This window comes from Chionomys nivalis, chromosome 11 (assembly GCF_950005125.1).
Source record: "Chionomys nivalis chromosome 11, mChiNiv1.1, whole genome shotgun sequence".
NCBI lineage: Eukaryota > Metazoa > Chordata > Mammalia > Rodentia > Cricetidae > Chionomys > Chionomys nivalis.
The window spans coordinates 786343-801867 of NC_080096.1; the positions used below are offsets into that span (position 1 = coordinate 786343).

General features: G+C 47.1%; 2 protein-coding genes across 10 annotated transcripts in view; both read right to left on the reverse strand.

Moving 5' to 3' along the window:
* Nadk (NAD kinase) overlaps positions 1 to 2931 on the reverse strand; it is a 35759-nt gene extending 32828 nt beyond the window's left edge. Inside the window, exon 1 of one of the 3 annotated variants that reach the window (XM_057784413.1) lies at positions 2856 to 2931. The gene's annotated coding sequence lies outside the window, so the exon portion shown is untranslated. Of the gene's footprint in view, positions 1 to 1353; positions 1523 to 2855 lie in introns of those variants that run through there. The other 2 variants (XM_057784414.1, XM_057784412.1) reach the window with 2 other exon arrangements.
* Positions 2932 to 5972: 3041 nt separating this feature from the next.
* Positions 5973 to 15525, reverse strand: part of Gnb1 (G protein subunit beta 1) — a 76775-nt gene continuing 67222 nt past the window's right edge. For 4 of the 7 annotated variants that reach the window (XM_057784058.1, XM_057784055.1, XM_057784056.1 and 1 more), the window contains 5 exons: positions 13869 to 13935; positions 11720 to 11921; positions 9295 to 9511; positions 7871 to 7986; positions 5973 to 7677 (listed from right to left, as the gene is read on the reverse strand). In XM_057784058.1, the coding sequence (XP_057640041.1) occupies positions 7880 to 7986; positions 9295 to 9511; positions 11720 to 11921; positions 13869 to 13935 (593 nt within the window). In that variant the 3' untranslated portion in view covers positions 5973 to 7677; positions 7871 to 7879. Of the gene's footprint in view, positions 7681 to 7870; positions 7987 to 9294; positions 9512 to 11719; positions 11922 to 13868; positions 13936 to 15525 lie in introns of all 7 variants that reach the window. The other 3 variants (XM_057784061.1, XM_057784062.1, XM_057784060.1) reach the window with 3 other exon arrangements.

Genomic DNA, 15525 nt, shown 5'->3' on the forward strand with positions numbered 1-15525 from the left:
AAAGAAAAAAAAAAAAGTAAAGGAAAGCCACTGTGTCTCTCCATCCTCCAAGTGAAGCCTAGAGTACTGAACTATTAATCTAAACACTGCTGTTATCTGTTAGTCACTTCTACCCAAAAGGAGGGGTGCGTGGAAGAGCACCCATTATGTGTAAGGATCTGGACTGGATCTGTGTGGCCCCTCAAACAAGACAAAATGAACAAACAGCAGCCCTGCCAATTGTTTTAATACATAAATCCACAAAGGAGAAAAGGCAGAAACAATTTGAGATGCCACCTCCAAATGATGCTACCTGATCAGGCAGTATATTGTCACCCATGGCTGTCCAGAACACAAGAAGGGGTTGCTTAAGTCGCAGTGAAGTGATGGCTGAGGACGAGCATGCTACAAGGAATTCCAAGGGACAGGAGGTCACTAAAAGCTGAGGAGGGCAATGTTGGGAGGGAAACTGAGGTTCCTGAAGTGTGTCATTCAGCAAAATGCTTAAATTACTAAGGCAAGGATGCCACCATCAAGCCTGCAAAAACCAGCTGTGATACATGAAGTAAACGAACATAGTTTAGAAAAACATTCGTCTCAAGAGACAAGCCAAATGCGTAAGTTTTGAACTGAAATAGAGATTGTTAGCAAACAAGAAAAGAAAAATAATTTGCAATTCAAAATCAAAGCGAGGAGAAAACTCTTTGTTTGGGAGGAGAGCTGGTAGGAGGCTGGTTTTTGACCAAGAAAAAACAGACCCTGGGACTGCGATGGGCACGCCCTAGTCCCATAATTAAGAAAGCGGCCAGAGCACAAGCCTGTGAACGTGACATCTGAGTCATGAGAGGCACTCGCCTCTAGGAATTCAGGACTTTGAAATTTTCTGGCAAGTTACTGGACAGCAAGTTTAAAATGTGTTTCTGGAGAATTCCACACCCCGATTGTTGTTACGAAACGCCTAACTTCCTACTTAGCACTAGTTTTGGCTTCTTGAAGTTTTGTATGCCAAGCCCTCTCCTGCTTGCTAAGGTCCCAGAAAGACCAGGAGAGCTGAGTGGACCGCGGTACAGCGCGCTCAAGTAGCCAGGGCCAGGAACAGAACGGAGGCCTCCCTAGCTGCTACCGGGACCCGAACCTCTGACTCGTCCCAAGGACCCATCCCCCCGGCCGGATCCTCAGATCTGCCCCACAGGCTCGTCCCCGAGACCACGCGTCATCCTGGCTGCAGCCCACATTCGGACGCAGGGAGGCGCGTCAGTGCCACCAGCGTCCGGCCTCGGGCAGGTGGGCAGGGCCGGCGCTGTGACCCGGGCTCCACGGGCCTCCAGCGGCGAGTGAGGCCGGGCAGAGGGTGACCCAAGGTCCCGCACTCACCGTCGGCTGCCGCGCACCCGCGTGGACGTCTACATGCTGGGCCGAGCCAGCGGTCCCTGCCGCCCTACTGCTACCTGGCCCTCAGCGACCCAGCCGCCCGCCAACCCATGGCCGCTCGGTCCGGAGTCCGGCACCACCAAGCAGCACTGCGCCGCGGCTGGCAGTGCGCAAGCGCGAGTCACACGCATGCGCTGCAGAGCACGTGGGGAGGTCCGCGCAGCCGCAACTAGAGAGACGGGCGGCCAAACCGCACACGCCCCTGGTAGGCCCGGGACCAGGGCTGTGGGAGAGCGACCTGCAAAGGGAGGGACGAGGCCAAGAGGCAGGGCCAACGGGAAGGGGGCGGGATCGGGGTGGAGGCGGGGCCGTGGGGAAGGGGGCAGGACCGGGGAGGAGACGGGGCCAAGAGAGGGGCGGGGCCGAAGGGAAGGGGCATGACCGGGGAGATGGGGCAGGACCGGGGAGGAGGCGGGGTCAATTGAGGGGGCGGGGCCGAGGGGGGAACCGGGGAGGAGACGGGGCAAAGGCAGAGAAGGGGTGGGGCGAAGAAGCCGAGGCAGGGCATAACGGCACGAGGGGCGGAAGCGGGACAGTACGAGGGTAGGGGCCGAAGGGAGGAATTGGGGCGTTGTGGTCGGGCAGGAGTCGGGGCAGACGGGAGGGGGGTGAAGGAAGGTCGGGAAAGGGTGGAGAGCGGAGGCAGAGCAGCAGAGTGGGCGGGGACTGAGTGGCGAAGGCGGAGCAGAAGGGGAAGGTGGGGCAGAGGGAGAGGAAGCAAAATAGGGAAGGAGAACAGAGGCCGGAGGCGGAAAGAAGCTGCTTGGGCCTTTTGGCAGTCTCAGCAGCCACACAGAAACAACACCAGATTCCTTCCCGCTGTTTGCCTTCTTTTTGCCTCCTTGCCTTGTGGTCTGATCTTTATCCCTGACCTATGGCCCGCTCTGATTTCTGCAGGCGAGGTTCCAGGACCTTGTGGGTCAACGCATGGACTGCCCAACAGCTTCCTGCCCCCCCCCCCGTTGTTCTGAATGACCAGGGCATGGACCTGAAAGTATTCAGAATCAGAACTCAGGGTCACCTGCGCTCACGTGGGCCTGAGGCACTTTACGTGGCCTTTCACAGTAGAGTGTCCAGGATTTGGGCCTGTAGTTTTAAGAACCTGACAGCTGACTGGGTGTGGTGGTTCACTACTTTAATACCAGCGTTTCTAGGAGTTAGGCCAGCCAGGGGTTACCATAGTGAGACCCTGTCTTGGAAAAAAAAAAAGTTGAGAGGTGACTGTAAACAGTGTGCCTCATCCTCATCCACAGCTTCAAGAGGGAAGAAGGGAGGCCGAGAAGGCCACTAGAGCTGACTTTGTAACTGATCCAGAGGTATGCTAAGTTGGCGGACACCCAGTTCACACATCAGCGGTGTGACTACTCCATTTGGCAGGACCTGGCACCCTTGGCTTTGCTCTTCCTGTACAGCCCAATGTCCAGGCTTCCCCACAGCCCCCATACCTGCTGAAGTCAGGATGTTCTCTGGTAGGGACTCCTGAGGTTCACCTCCTCTTCTTCCAAAAACAATAGATCCATGTACAGTGGAGACGCAAAATAGGGGTAGGAAGATGACAGGGGTTTTCTTAAGTTTTGTAACTTCCTCGTGTGTTTTGTAAGCCTAACTCCTTCCCCATAGTGAACAACAACCACACCCAAAGAAGGCTTGAACTGTTTTTGGACGTTACTGCATTGTACTATAATACTTGATTGGTATCTAGCAGTACATTCCAGGTACAAGGCTAGCCTTGGAGAGACTTCCAGAGTGGGAGAAGTCATCTTCAGCAGTCCAAGGTCACACAGCAAGAAGCCTTCTGTGTACACTTAAATAAAAATATCAGGTGTCTAGTGGTTGCTGGGGAAACCCTTTGTTTACAATGGGGTTAAGGGCCTGGATTGTGCAGGCAGCTTCCCCGTTTCAGAGGAAGGAACAAAGCTGACATTGTGTCACTTCTTAGTGGGCCCCACCAAACTCTGAGGACTCAGGAACCTCCTGCTCAATCCCACCACAGGGCTGACACTAAGTCAATGTCTGGGAATAGCCAGAGGCAAGACTCCAAAGTAGATCAAAGGTCACATGGGTGAGGTACCAGGAAGAAATCAGGGCAATTACAAACATTTTTGCTTCAGGCCTCCAACAGCAGGATTTTAGTCTTCTCAGGGAAAGGAGGAATGGGGAGGGCTGGGTTGTCACAAGGGTGATGGGGTGTTTGTCAGGTAAGCTCTCAGGCACATGTTTCATCTGATCAGGGTGTGATAGTTTAATGACAGCTATCCACTATCCAAAAGGTAGGTGACAGGTAGCCAGAAAAGAGTCTATTGTGGAGGAGTTTGGTGTCATGGGATGCCACCAAGTTATTTTGTCCATCATCCACTAGTGAACACCTGGCACAGGCAAAGACAATCATCAGGGGCTAGTGTCCACAATAGCCCACTTGACAGTCTCCTTATTGAATGGGACACTACCCCTTCTCCAGCCTGATCAGTGATTAAGAAAGGAGCAGCAGCAGGCACTTTCTTTTTGGTATGGCATGTAGAGGCTGAGGACCTAGTGCCTAGCAGGAGCCTGGGCTGCACGGTCACCAGCTGGAATCACACACCAGGAACTTTGTTCTCATAGAATCCCTGCCAGGCTACTCACTCCTTCTCACATGGGGGATCTGGGGACAAATAACTTGGCCAAAATCATCCTGTGACGAGAGGCAGAGGTGACTGGCTGCTGGGATCTCAAGCGGTAGGGAGCAGTCTACAGCGCACTCGTGGTGGTGGGTTGCACTGAGCATGAAGGAGCAAACTAACAGTGGTGTGAGCAGGCTGGTCACTTGGCTCAGGAACACTTGAAGGCATGAGTAGTATCTAGTGGTGAATGCAAGCTGTGAAAACCTGAGCATTCTGCCTGGTCTGAAAAGGCCTGTGCCTCAGGTCTTTCTTTGTACTGCTATTTGGCTAGTACTGCTGTCCACATGTTTAAAGTAAGCAGTAGCCTTGAAGCTGACTGAGAAGGAACCAACCTCCAGTCCTCTGAGGTGGAGACAGAAGTGCCCTGGTTCCACTGGGCCTGCTAGAGATCAGGGTAGAAATAGGTTAAGATACGGATTCTCAAAGACAGAAAGAAGGCAGTGTTAGGAATATGGTCAACCTCACCAGTATTTCCCTCTAGCTCAGAAAGAACTTTCAAGTGTTCTATACTCAGTGGGGATCGGGGTAGTTAACAGCCTGCAAAACATTTGTCTGTGAAGAACAGATTTACTTCAGGGAGAAAGGGGGAGTATTACGCTAAGCAAACCCATCTGCTCAGCCCGCCAATCACACCACACAGCTTGCAACATTAGGGTAGTCTCTTCTGAAGGGGGGCACCACTGACCGAGTGGACTGATTTACTTACCACCCCCAATCAAAGGGAGCTTGGCCCAGTTAGTACATAGGGCATCTGAGGATGAAAATCATCTTTTATAATCATTCCTTTAAAAGATTCACTTAAAATTTATTTTTATTTTACTGCATTCTGTGTGAGGTGTTAGATCCACTGAACTAAAGTTACAGCTATGAGCTGCAATGTGGGTGCTGGAAACTGAACCCGGGTCCTCTGGAAGAATAACCACCTCTTCAGCCTGTCTCTTATACTTTGTTTTCCGAGAAAGGGTTTCTCTGTAGCTTCAGAGCCTCTCCTAGTACTAGCTATTGTAGACCAGGCTGGCCTCAAACTCAGAGATCCACCTGCCTCTGCCTCCCGGGCTTAAAGGTGTGTGCCACCAATGTCCAGTCTATCACTTATAATCTTTTTTTTTGTTTGTTTGTTTGTTTTTTTTGTTTTTTTCGAGACAGGGTTTCTCTGTAGCCTTTTGGAGCCTGTCCTGGAACTAGCTCTTCTAGACCAGGCTGGCCTCGAACTCACAGAGATCCGCCTGCCTCTGCCTCCCGAGTGCTGGGATTAAAGGCGTGCGCCACCACCGCCCGGCTATCACTTATAATCTTAAAACTCACGTTCAGTCTAGAACTAGGCACTGCAGTGGACTGGATGCTGGAGGAATGGCAGCTGAGCTTTAATACTTCTGGGGTTGATGCTCACTCCTTCAAGATGTAGCGGCTTTTATTGACTAAGAAGGAAATGCTAAGCTTATAGAAGGAAAGAGTGTATTCAGAGGGGGAAGATCCTCAGTATTTTAGTGGGAAAACAGGAAGAATAAGCCAAAGCAGCTTGTTGGTAGAGAGGTCAGAGAAGATGCAAGACAGAACCTAGATACTGAGGGGTCCTAGAAAACAAATGGTTCTGTAGGCCTGAGATGTACAGCATCTAGGGAACGTCTCAAAAGCTGGCCCCCACCACTGGCCCTCTCTTTTTCTTTTTTTGAGACAGACTTTCTCTTATTATATTCCTTTGGCTGTTCTGAAACTTACTAAGTAGACCAGATTGGTTCCGAACTCAAAGAGCCACCTGCCTCTGTCTCCTGAGCGTTGATTACAGGTATGTGGTACCATCCTCAGCCATGATGTTATGTTATTGTTGAGTAAGCAGTTGGGGCATGTGGCTACCTCCATACACTGAAACTGACCCTCAAATAACCATCACGCCAGAGTCCCTCATGTCAAACTGCTTTATTACATCTTAAATAACAGTACAGTTTAATATAGTATCTATCTTGCATCCAGCCTCCTTGCAGTACACTGACTTTAAAATTAAATACAAAAGGTGAAAAGGGTACAGGGTGCAGAGAGCTCTACAGAGTTGTTTGGTAGGAAGAGAAGGGGCTTCGCTGTGTTCTCTTTGCCAGGTCCAGGCCTACCGCACAGTCACAGCACAGTTTTGTACAGGACGCTGCAGAAAACAGGATGGCGAAGCCACTACTGCTATGAGGGTGCAGGGTACAGGGGAGGGGAGGCCCACAGAACACTGCTGTCCAAACGCTGCTGCTGAACATGGCTTGAGATGATAACCACGAGGATCTGCATGGTGGAAAATTGTCGCCTCAGATGCAAAAGGCTATTTCATGGAGGCAGGCTTCCAGGAAGTGGCAAAGAGGCAGCAGAGCGGCTTTCCCTCTCCCCTCCTGAATCCAACAGCAATCATTCCCAACAGGACTGCTTGTTTTGTTTTTTAAAGTAAAGAAAACAGTGACTTATCCCACTACTCAAGCGTGTAAAGCGCTTGCTGCTTCCAATATGTGTGCAGAATAGCAACAGTAATGGACAAAGCCGCCACTTGTACAACTTGAAGAGGTTATTTCTTAAAAGAAAAAGAACATCTAGGGACTGAGTCCTATATGCACTTTAGAGCATTTCTACAGCATGCGATTCTAAGAGTAAACCCACCCAATATGGCAAACAATCAAATTGTTTAAAATTTAACTTAGAAAGTCTGAGATCATTATTTTCAAAACATTGATTTGTACATGGTTTCATACACAAATAACCAACTGACTATCCAAGCACAGGACAGGCACCTCTCTGGAGAACAAGTCTGACAGCGGGGGCAGGACGGCTAGTGTCACATGACTACAAACTTCCCTCCAACTTCACAGGAAACCCAAGGTAAGAGAAGAAACTAGACAGTGAGAAGGACAAGTCAGGAGGGAAGGGTGCTGGGAGTAAGTTCACTGCTGAGCAAAGGGGAAGGATTCCAATAAAGCATTTGTGGCCGTCACATCATGTGCTTGGCTACTTAGCTTCTGAATGTTTTTCTTCCACTATGCCGTGTTTGTACGAAACATTCATCTGACATGAGATTTAAAAAAAAAAAAACAACAAAACAGCCAGGGACAAAACTACATCCCTGACAAATCAGAGGCTACCATGGGCTCTGGTTTTCTTAGTTATTGAACATAAAGGAATATATTTAAGAAAGAAATGTGAATGCTTCCAAAGTCCTGCTACAAATAACTCATATTTAGAAACAATTACAGAATGCCACAGAACAGGATCACTGATCTAAAATGCAAATAAACTAGTAAAGAGGCGTGTCTGTCTCACAATCACACTCAGGGTTACCTTCTGGTTAACATTTTTATTGTAGTATTTCCTTTTAAAATTTACCCAAGACAAAAGAAGAAAACAAATACAATGGCCCCGGAAGGAATGCACAATTTGTTTTAGTTTACAGCACAGAGATCCTTCTCTTAATGGGAGTTGTGCTCTTGGTTTCAGCAATAAGTGAAGGAAAAAAGATCTTGCCCTTTTGAAGTTCTGAGGGGAGGTGTGGGTGTCCACGTTAGTATGGTTGGATAGGGTATGCTATCGCTGTAACGCTCCAAGGTTGGAATGGTCTTCCAGTCACCATGGCATCCACCTGCTGCTGTCAACAGAGCTTGGGGTCAGTGCATAAGAAAAACAGGTATCTGAGCTCTTCCCACTGCCCTCTCTGAGCCATGGGTCATCACTACAATACCAGATCAACAACATATCTTTGTTAATCTGCAAGCCATGCATGGAAACTTCATGCCCTGAGAAATATGCTTAGCTACACTAACAAGTAACTCCATTACCTACTGGCCTTAGTTCCAGATCTTGAGGAAGCTGTCCCAAGACCCTGTTGCCACAGCCATGCCATCATCAGTCACCCCCAAGCAGCTGACGCGGTTGTCATGTCCAGCTAAAACACCTGGAAATATAATCAGAAACATATGATGCTATGACAAGAACAGGATGGCTCATTTTGACAGACAACACTCCAAGACTCTGCTACGGCCATCACCTAAGAAAGCAAGGGAAGGACACCACGGACGAAGAAAGTTTTGTCCAAGTGGAAATTATCCTTAGGTGAATGGCCAAATCTGTTCAGAGAACAACCAACCATAACATGCTCTTTTCTAACAAGAACAAAAGGATACCACGGTGGCATGCACATGAACACAAATACAGAGTAAGAAACCCAGACCCTCTTGTACTAACTTGTACACTCACAGAAGCTTAAAATCACAGAAAGCCGGTGGTGGTGGCACTCCTTTAATCTCTGCACTAAAAGGTGGATCTCTGAGTTTGAGGCCACCCTGTTCTACAGAGCTAGGACCCAGGGCAGCCACAGCTACACAAAGAAACCCTGTCTCAAAAAAACAAAACAAAACCACAGAGTACAAACTACAGTTAAGAATCCATGTCTTAGTGGCTAAGAATACTTGCTACTCTTGCCAAGAACCTGAGTTTGGGTTCAAGCACCAACGTGGTGGCTCACAACTATCTGTAACTCCAGTTCCAGGGTTCCATTTCCCTCATCCACCCCTCAGACAAGGTTTCTTTGTGTAGCTTTGGAGGCCATGATTTGCTCTGTACACTACGCTGGCCTCCAACATCCCATTTTCAACCTCTGCAGGTACTAGGCATGCATGTGGTATATGCAGGCAAAACAGTCATAGACATAAAATAAATCTTAAAACAATCTAAAAACCTGCTGGGCGGTGGTGGCACACGCCTTTAATCCCAGCACTCGGGAGGCAGAGGCAGGCGGATCTCTGGGACAGAGAAACCCTGTCTCGGGAAAAAAAAAAAAATCTAAAAACCTAACTTCAAAGCAATTGACCACATGAGTATACAGAACCTAAAGCTGATATATTGGAGCTATCACATAGCACACCATTGCCCATACATTCATTTCTACCACAGAAGGGTTTGAAGCTTCAGAAGCAACTTTCAACTCCTGCAGTTAATGATGTACCAACTACGTACGTATAAGGGCTAGAGGTCTCTGCAGTTCAGGGTCAGCCTCCCTGGTCTATAATGCCGAGGCCCTGGCTATCCTGGAACTCAGAGATCCACCTGCCTCTGCCTCAAGTGCTGCGAGAGTGAGTATCACAACAGCCAGGGCTATACAGAGAAACCTGTCTCAAAAAACCAAACAACAAACCAACAAACGTGGGAGTGGGGGGAATCAAATCACTGTCCAAGAACACAGAAAGACCATGCGGCTACTGACCTGCTCTGTCAGCTTTGAGTGCATCCCAGACATTGCAGTTGAAGTCGTCGTACCCAGCAAGGAGGAGGCGGCCACTCTTGGAGAAGGAAACAGATGTGATTCCGCAGATAATGTTGTCATGGGAGTAGGTCATGAGCTCCTGGTCTGCACGGAGGTCAAACAGCCTGCATGTAGCATCGTCTGAGCCAGTGGCAAAGGCATTGCCATTGGGAAAGAACTAGGAAAAGAAGGCAAATCAAGACATGTGCAAGTACTGAAGGGGGTGGGGGTTGGGGTGGGGAAAAGTAATCAACCACGAAACGTTGCATAGTCATTAGGGTACCAGGAACACAGTGAATTCACGGTCAACATATGAAGTATTACATATGTACATATGAAGTTCTAGCCCATATACTGACAAAAGGATAAATAACTCAATAAGAACCGATGTTAATGCAATTAATGGCATGGCTGCTGAGGAAAGGAAAACAAGTTGAAGCTGCAGCAAGAACAGGAATGCCATCAAAGAGTGAATGGGGCATGCACTAGGGGAGTTCTGACACAGTCCTCATGGATTGCTACTGTCACCAGGAAGACTTCAGTACAGAAAAGCCAGGAGAATGAGCCACTGCTATAGGGCTCCTGTTCCCTGGCCACTAGTTATCACAAGAGACTTGTGAAGAAAGAAACAAAATCCTAATCCAGCCAATCAGACTCATCCCTTAAGGAGATACTACAGAAAGAAAGCAGGCTTTAAATCGGCCATACCCCTGGCTAGCAGAGGATACACTGATGTACTCAGCTCTAAACTACTGGCCAATCTAGGGAAAGGAGCAGAGCTAGCACAGCCTCTTCAATGTCTAAAACAAATGCAGAGCACAGAATCCAGCTGACCTCTAAAGATCAAGTCAGTGCTTCAATTTGGTCTGTGACTCTGGTTGTATTTGTGAAGAACACGACAAACCAGATGTGGTAGCAAAGGCCTGTGATCTCAGTGCTGGGGGGGGGGGGGGGGGGAGATGGTTGGACAGACTTTGAGTTCCAGGTCAGCCTGTGCTGTATTACCAGACTTTGTCTCAAAACAATAAAAAATTAAAAAAATAAACAATTAACCGGGTGACGGTGGTGCACACCTTTAATCCCAGCACTCAGGAGGCAGAGGCAGGTGAATCTCTGTGAGTTTGAGGCAAGCCTGGTCTACAGAACGAGTTCCAGGACAGCGGGAGATACACAAAAAAATCCTGCCCTGAAAAAGCCAAAAGAGGAAAAAAATAAACCAAATAAAAAAAACCCTAAAAAATGTTTTTAAAAAGGAAAAGACTAGCCGGGCGGTGGTGGCGCACGCCTTTAATCCCAGCACTCGGGAGGCAGAGGCAGGCGGATCTCTGTGAGTTCGAGACCAGCCTGGTCTACAAGAGCTAGTTCCAGGACAGGCTCCAAAAACCACAGAGAAACCCTGTCTCGAAAAACCAAAAAAAAAAAAAAAAAAGGAAAAGACTAGAGAGACAGCTCAGCAGTTAAGAGCACTTACTACACTTGCTGAGGACCCAAGTCTGATTGGTTCCTTAGTACCCACAACATGTGGCTCATAATGGCTTAACTCTAGCTCTGGGGCATTGAACACTCTTGTGTCTGGACTCTGTGGTACCTGTACTCATAAATGCACGCAACCACACAGACATACACATATATTTATTCTTAAATGTATGTATTTTACTTATTTTTATGTATACAGGTGTTTTGCTTGCATCTTATGGGTACAAATCCCTTGGGTCTTAAGTTACAGATTCTTGTGAGCCCCAACCATGTGGGTGCTGGGAATTGAACCAGATCCTCCAAAGAGCAGCCAGCATTCTTAACTGCTTTTAAGGCATCTGTGGTGGTTTGAATGAGAATGGTCCCCACAAACTCTTGCGTTTGGGTCACTGGTGGAACTGTTTGTGAGGGATTAAAAGGTGTGACCACTGTTGAAGGTTCCAGGTTTCAAAAGCCCAAGCCATTCCCAGTTAGCTCACACCTTCCCTCTCTACTTCATGGTTGTATCAGGATAAAGCTCTCAGCTACTTCTGCAGCACCATGCTTGCCTGCATGGGGCCACAGTCCCCACATGATGGCCATGGACTCACCCTCTCAAACAGTGAGCCTTCGTTAAATGCTTTTTTCTGTAAGTTGCCTTGATCAACAGAAAAGTAATTAAAAGGCTATCTTCTCTAGCCCCTAAAAATAAATCCTTTTGTTTTTTTGAGACAGGGTTTCTTTGTAGTTTTGGAGCCTGTCCTGGAACCTTGGTAGACCAGGCTGGCCTCGAACTCATGGAGATCTGCCAGTCTCTGCCTCTGAGTGCTGGGACTAAAGGCATGCACCACCACTGTCTAGCTAAAAATTAAATGTTTAATAATAATAACTTTAAAAAATAAGATCTAATGCAGATATAATTTAAACTCACACATATGGCATTGATGTCAGACTCATGTCCTGTAAAGGTCTGCCGGCACATCCCTTCTCGGACATCCCAGAGCTTGGCTGAAGCATCACAAGCACCAGAGACAAACAGTCTGGTGTCAGGAGCGAGAGACAGACTCATGACATCTCCAGTGTGTCCAGTAAATGTCGTCGTCTGCTGGCCAGTCTCAATGTCCCACAGGGCACTGGAGCAGGAGCAAATGACAAGGTATGAGCACACATGACCTCTGCGCCAATGTGAAGACACATTCACGTCTGTAATAGGATTGTATTGAGGAAAGAAACAACTGTATAGATGCACATACAGGCTCGTTTCCAGATCACCTCACAGCAGCAAAGGGGTGGTTGTCCTTTCATAGCAGGTCATGTGAGGTTTTATCACACATGTACCTTTCATGGGCAGCAGAAAGTGCTAAGGCCTGAAAGGAAAGAGGCTTTTCTCCTATATCATTCCCTCTGTACCCCCATTTCCCACCTTCCTAGACACCAGGGAGGAATTGTTAGTTAAATCTATGGCTCAGAGCAACTGTGTTGCCTGAATTCCCCTTCCTTAGGGATAATAAAGCAAAGATGGTCCTCATGGATGAACATGGTATTCCAAGGGCCTGCCTGACAGTACTAAAAGGTGAAACATCAACAGGACTACATAAAGCAAGAGTTGGCTCTAAAAGTGACAGCCATATGCTACTTCTCACTGCAACCTGCATAAGCAACAGCACGCTGAGCTGCCAGTTCTTGTCGACCTTACCAGAAGGCCTGGCTCAGCCTAGCAACACAAATCCAAGCAGCCAATTTCAATATAAACAATACAGGCTATCTTTTCTAGGCAGGAGGGACACAGGAAGAAAGAAGCAGGGAACACAAAAGCCTCATACATTCAAACCAAGAAAATGATCACCATGTGAAATCTGTGATGACTAGTCTTCATTGTCAACCTGACTACATTTGGAATCAGCTAAGCCCAAGCAGCTAGGCATATTTGTGAAGGATTTTCTTGACTGGATCACTTGAAGTGGGAAGACCCACCCTAAATCTGAGCCACCCCTTCTGGTGGGAGCTCACGTAAAAGGACAGAGAGTCTTCACCCTCACTGGCGAGCTCATCTATCTTGCTGTTTAGGCATTCCTTTATTGATTTTAAGATTATATTCCAGGTTTCCATGGTAGACAGAAGACCAGCTGAGATATCCAGCTTCACAACTACCAGACTCTTGGTCATTTTCATCAAGAGACACAGCTATTGCTGGACCAACAGGCCTGTAAGCCACTCTAATAAATCACAGCTATTTAAATTACTGCTGTTGATATATCCAGGAATGTTTCCAGTGACCAGCAAAACCCACAAGGGTAGCTTAAGACTAAAATTACTCTCTTAAAATAACTATCTGGCCAGGCGGTGGTGGCGCACGCCTTTAATCCCAGCACTCGGGAGGCAGACGCAGGCGGATCTCTGTGAGTTCGAGACCAGCCTGGTCTACAAGAGCTAGTTCCGGGACGGGCACCAAAGCTACAGAGAAACCCTGTCTCGAAAAACAAAACAAAACAACAAAAAAAAAAACAAACAAACAAAAATAAAATAACTATCTGTCGTCTTGTTATTTACGGAGTCTGGCAGAGCTGCTGTTGGAAAGCGGCATTCCTGCTCACAGTGTAGAGCTGGCTTCACAGTGAAACAGAGGCCAAAGGCCTCTAAAACATCATATGTGTACGTAAAGATAAATGGAGAAAAGGAAAGAAAAGCAGGTACTTCATACATGACTATAGTCTAAATATCCGTATTTCAGTTCTCTGTTCAAAACTAAACTTTGTATACCTAGACAGTACAATGAATAGCAACTTTGTTTCTAAATCACCAGCCATAAACAAATTCAAGATAGTCTTTTTTTTAAAAAAAAAAAAAAAAAAACAGGGTTTCTCTGTGTAGCCTTAGCTATCCTGAAACTCGCTCTATAGAGCAAGCTGTCCTTGAACTCACAGAGATCCACCCACCTGTCTCTCAGGCAAGCACCACCACTGCCCAGGTCAAGATAGTCTTAACTAGTCATGAGAACTATCTCCCAAAAGTCTCACCCTAATAGTGTGAACAAGAACAGGGAATCTGAGGCCTCAGTCTCTGCCTTGCCAGGTACTCACCATGTGGTGTCTCCAGAGCTGGTGACTATCTGATTGTCATCCAGGAACCGGCAACAGGACAGATAACCTGGAAAAGAGCAGACCCAAATGAAGACTAGCAGGCCCCAATCTCATGATCTTCTCAATGTAAAAACCACGGTAATGGAAATACTCAGAACTTTTGTTTTGGTTGTGACAGGAGCACTAACTATCACGGTGTGGGTGAAACTACAGCTACACAGAACCAAAGCCAGGACAATGGGACGATACTTCAGACAGACCCATTCCCTGCACAGCACAAAGGAGTAAGCCATACATATGAATTCTTGGATCTGCCTTTCTATTTTAAGGTAGGGATTCCCTTTCCTTTTATACTCATTTGTCTGCCAGCTGGGACATGAAGGAGCTCAGAGCCCAGTGGGAGGAAAGACAGTAATGGAATCGGGGAAGAAGGAGTTAACAAATCAACCAAGTGGAACAGGAAGAGAAGGCAGAACGGGCAGCTCCATGGCAAGAACACTGGAAATACCCATGGGAAGGTTAATGGGCTCGCTTTCTCAAAAGCTATGACATGGAGCTTACGTGGAAAGCTATGTTTCTGGTTTCTGCTGACACTCAATGGAAAGATTTCTTGGAAGCTATGGATGGAGTAGGAGACAGTTGAGACCCTGTCTCAAAATACAATTAAAAATTTTGAGAGAGATGAAAAAATTAAGTCACTGAAAGTAAGTGGTTTATGAAAGTCACTTAGTTCACAAGAGAGGAATGGCGAAATCTGCCAAACAAAAGAACAAATTATAAATAGCTACATAAAGTTATACAATAGGAATCAGGACACTGAGAACTTCCCAGACATGGAGTCTGTGTACAGGTACCTGTTGAAATGATATGGAGGGAAGCTGAGCAAGCACCTGGGCTTTGCTCCAGTCTATGATGATGACAAGCAAGTGGGAGAGGGACACCAAAATGATGGAAACAGAAATAAGTCATCAATTTCCCAGTTGTGACTTTCAGAGCACATTTTACAGGGAGGCACAATCTTTTCTTCTATTATCTAAGGTCACTAGTACCCGTCGGGGGAAGGGGATCACTGTGTTTATAAATAACGTAAAATATCTAATTTCTCATTAGATGAAGAAATTATATCCAGATAGGGTTTTAGCCACTCACTCTACCAGCTTCCAACACTGAAGGGCAGGCAATGTCATGCTTCATCAGAAGGGCAAATTGCGGTCCTCTTGACCAGAGTATTCCAGCCAAGGATACTATACTCAAGTTATCAAAGACGCCGCTTTGAGTCTTGATTTCCACTTGCTCTCCATGAGTCCCTAGGGATTATTAGCATGGAGACCAATCTGTGCCTTAGTTCCAGTCTCCTTGAAAATAGCATTCAGGCAATAAATCTTCAAATATATATTGCTATTTATCTGTGTCTGTATACATACATGTACACGCGTTCATAATTGCTCATTCATTTATTTGTTTTTTTGAGACAGTCATGGCTGTCCTAGAACTTACTTTGTAGACCAGGCAGGCCTTGAACTCACTGAGATCCGTCTGTCTCTGCTTCTCAGGTGCTGGGAATTATTTATTTTTTTGACACAGGGTTTCCTTTTGTAGCCCTGGCTGTTCTGGAACTCACTCTGTAGACCAGGCTGATCTCCAACTCAGAGATCTG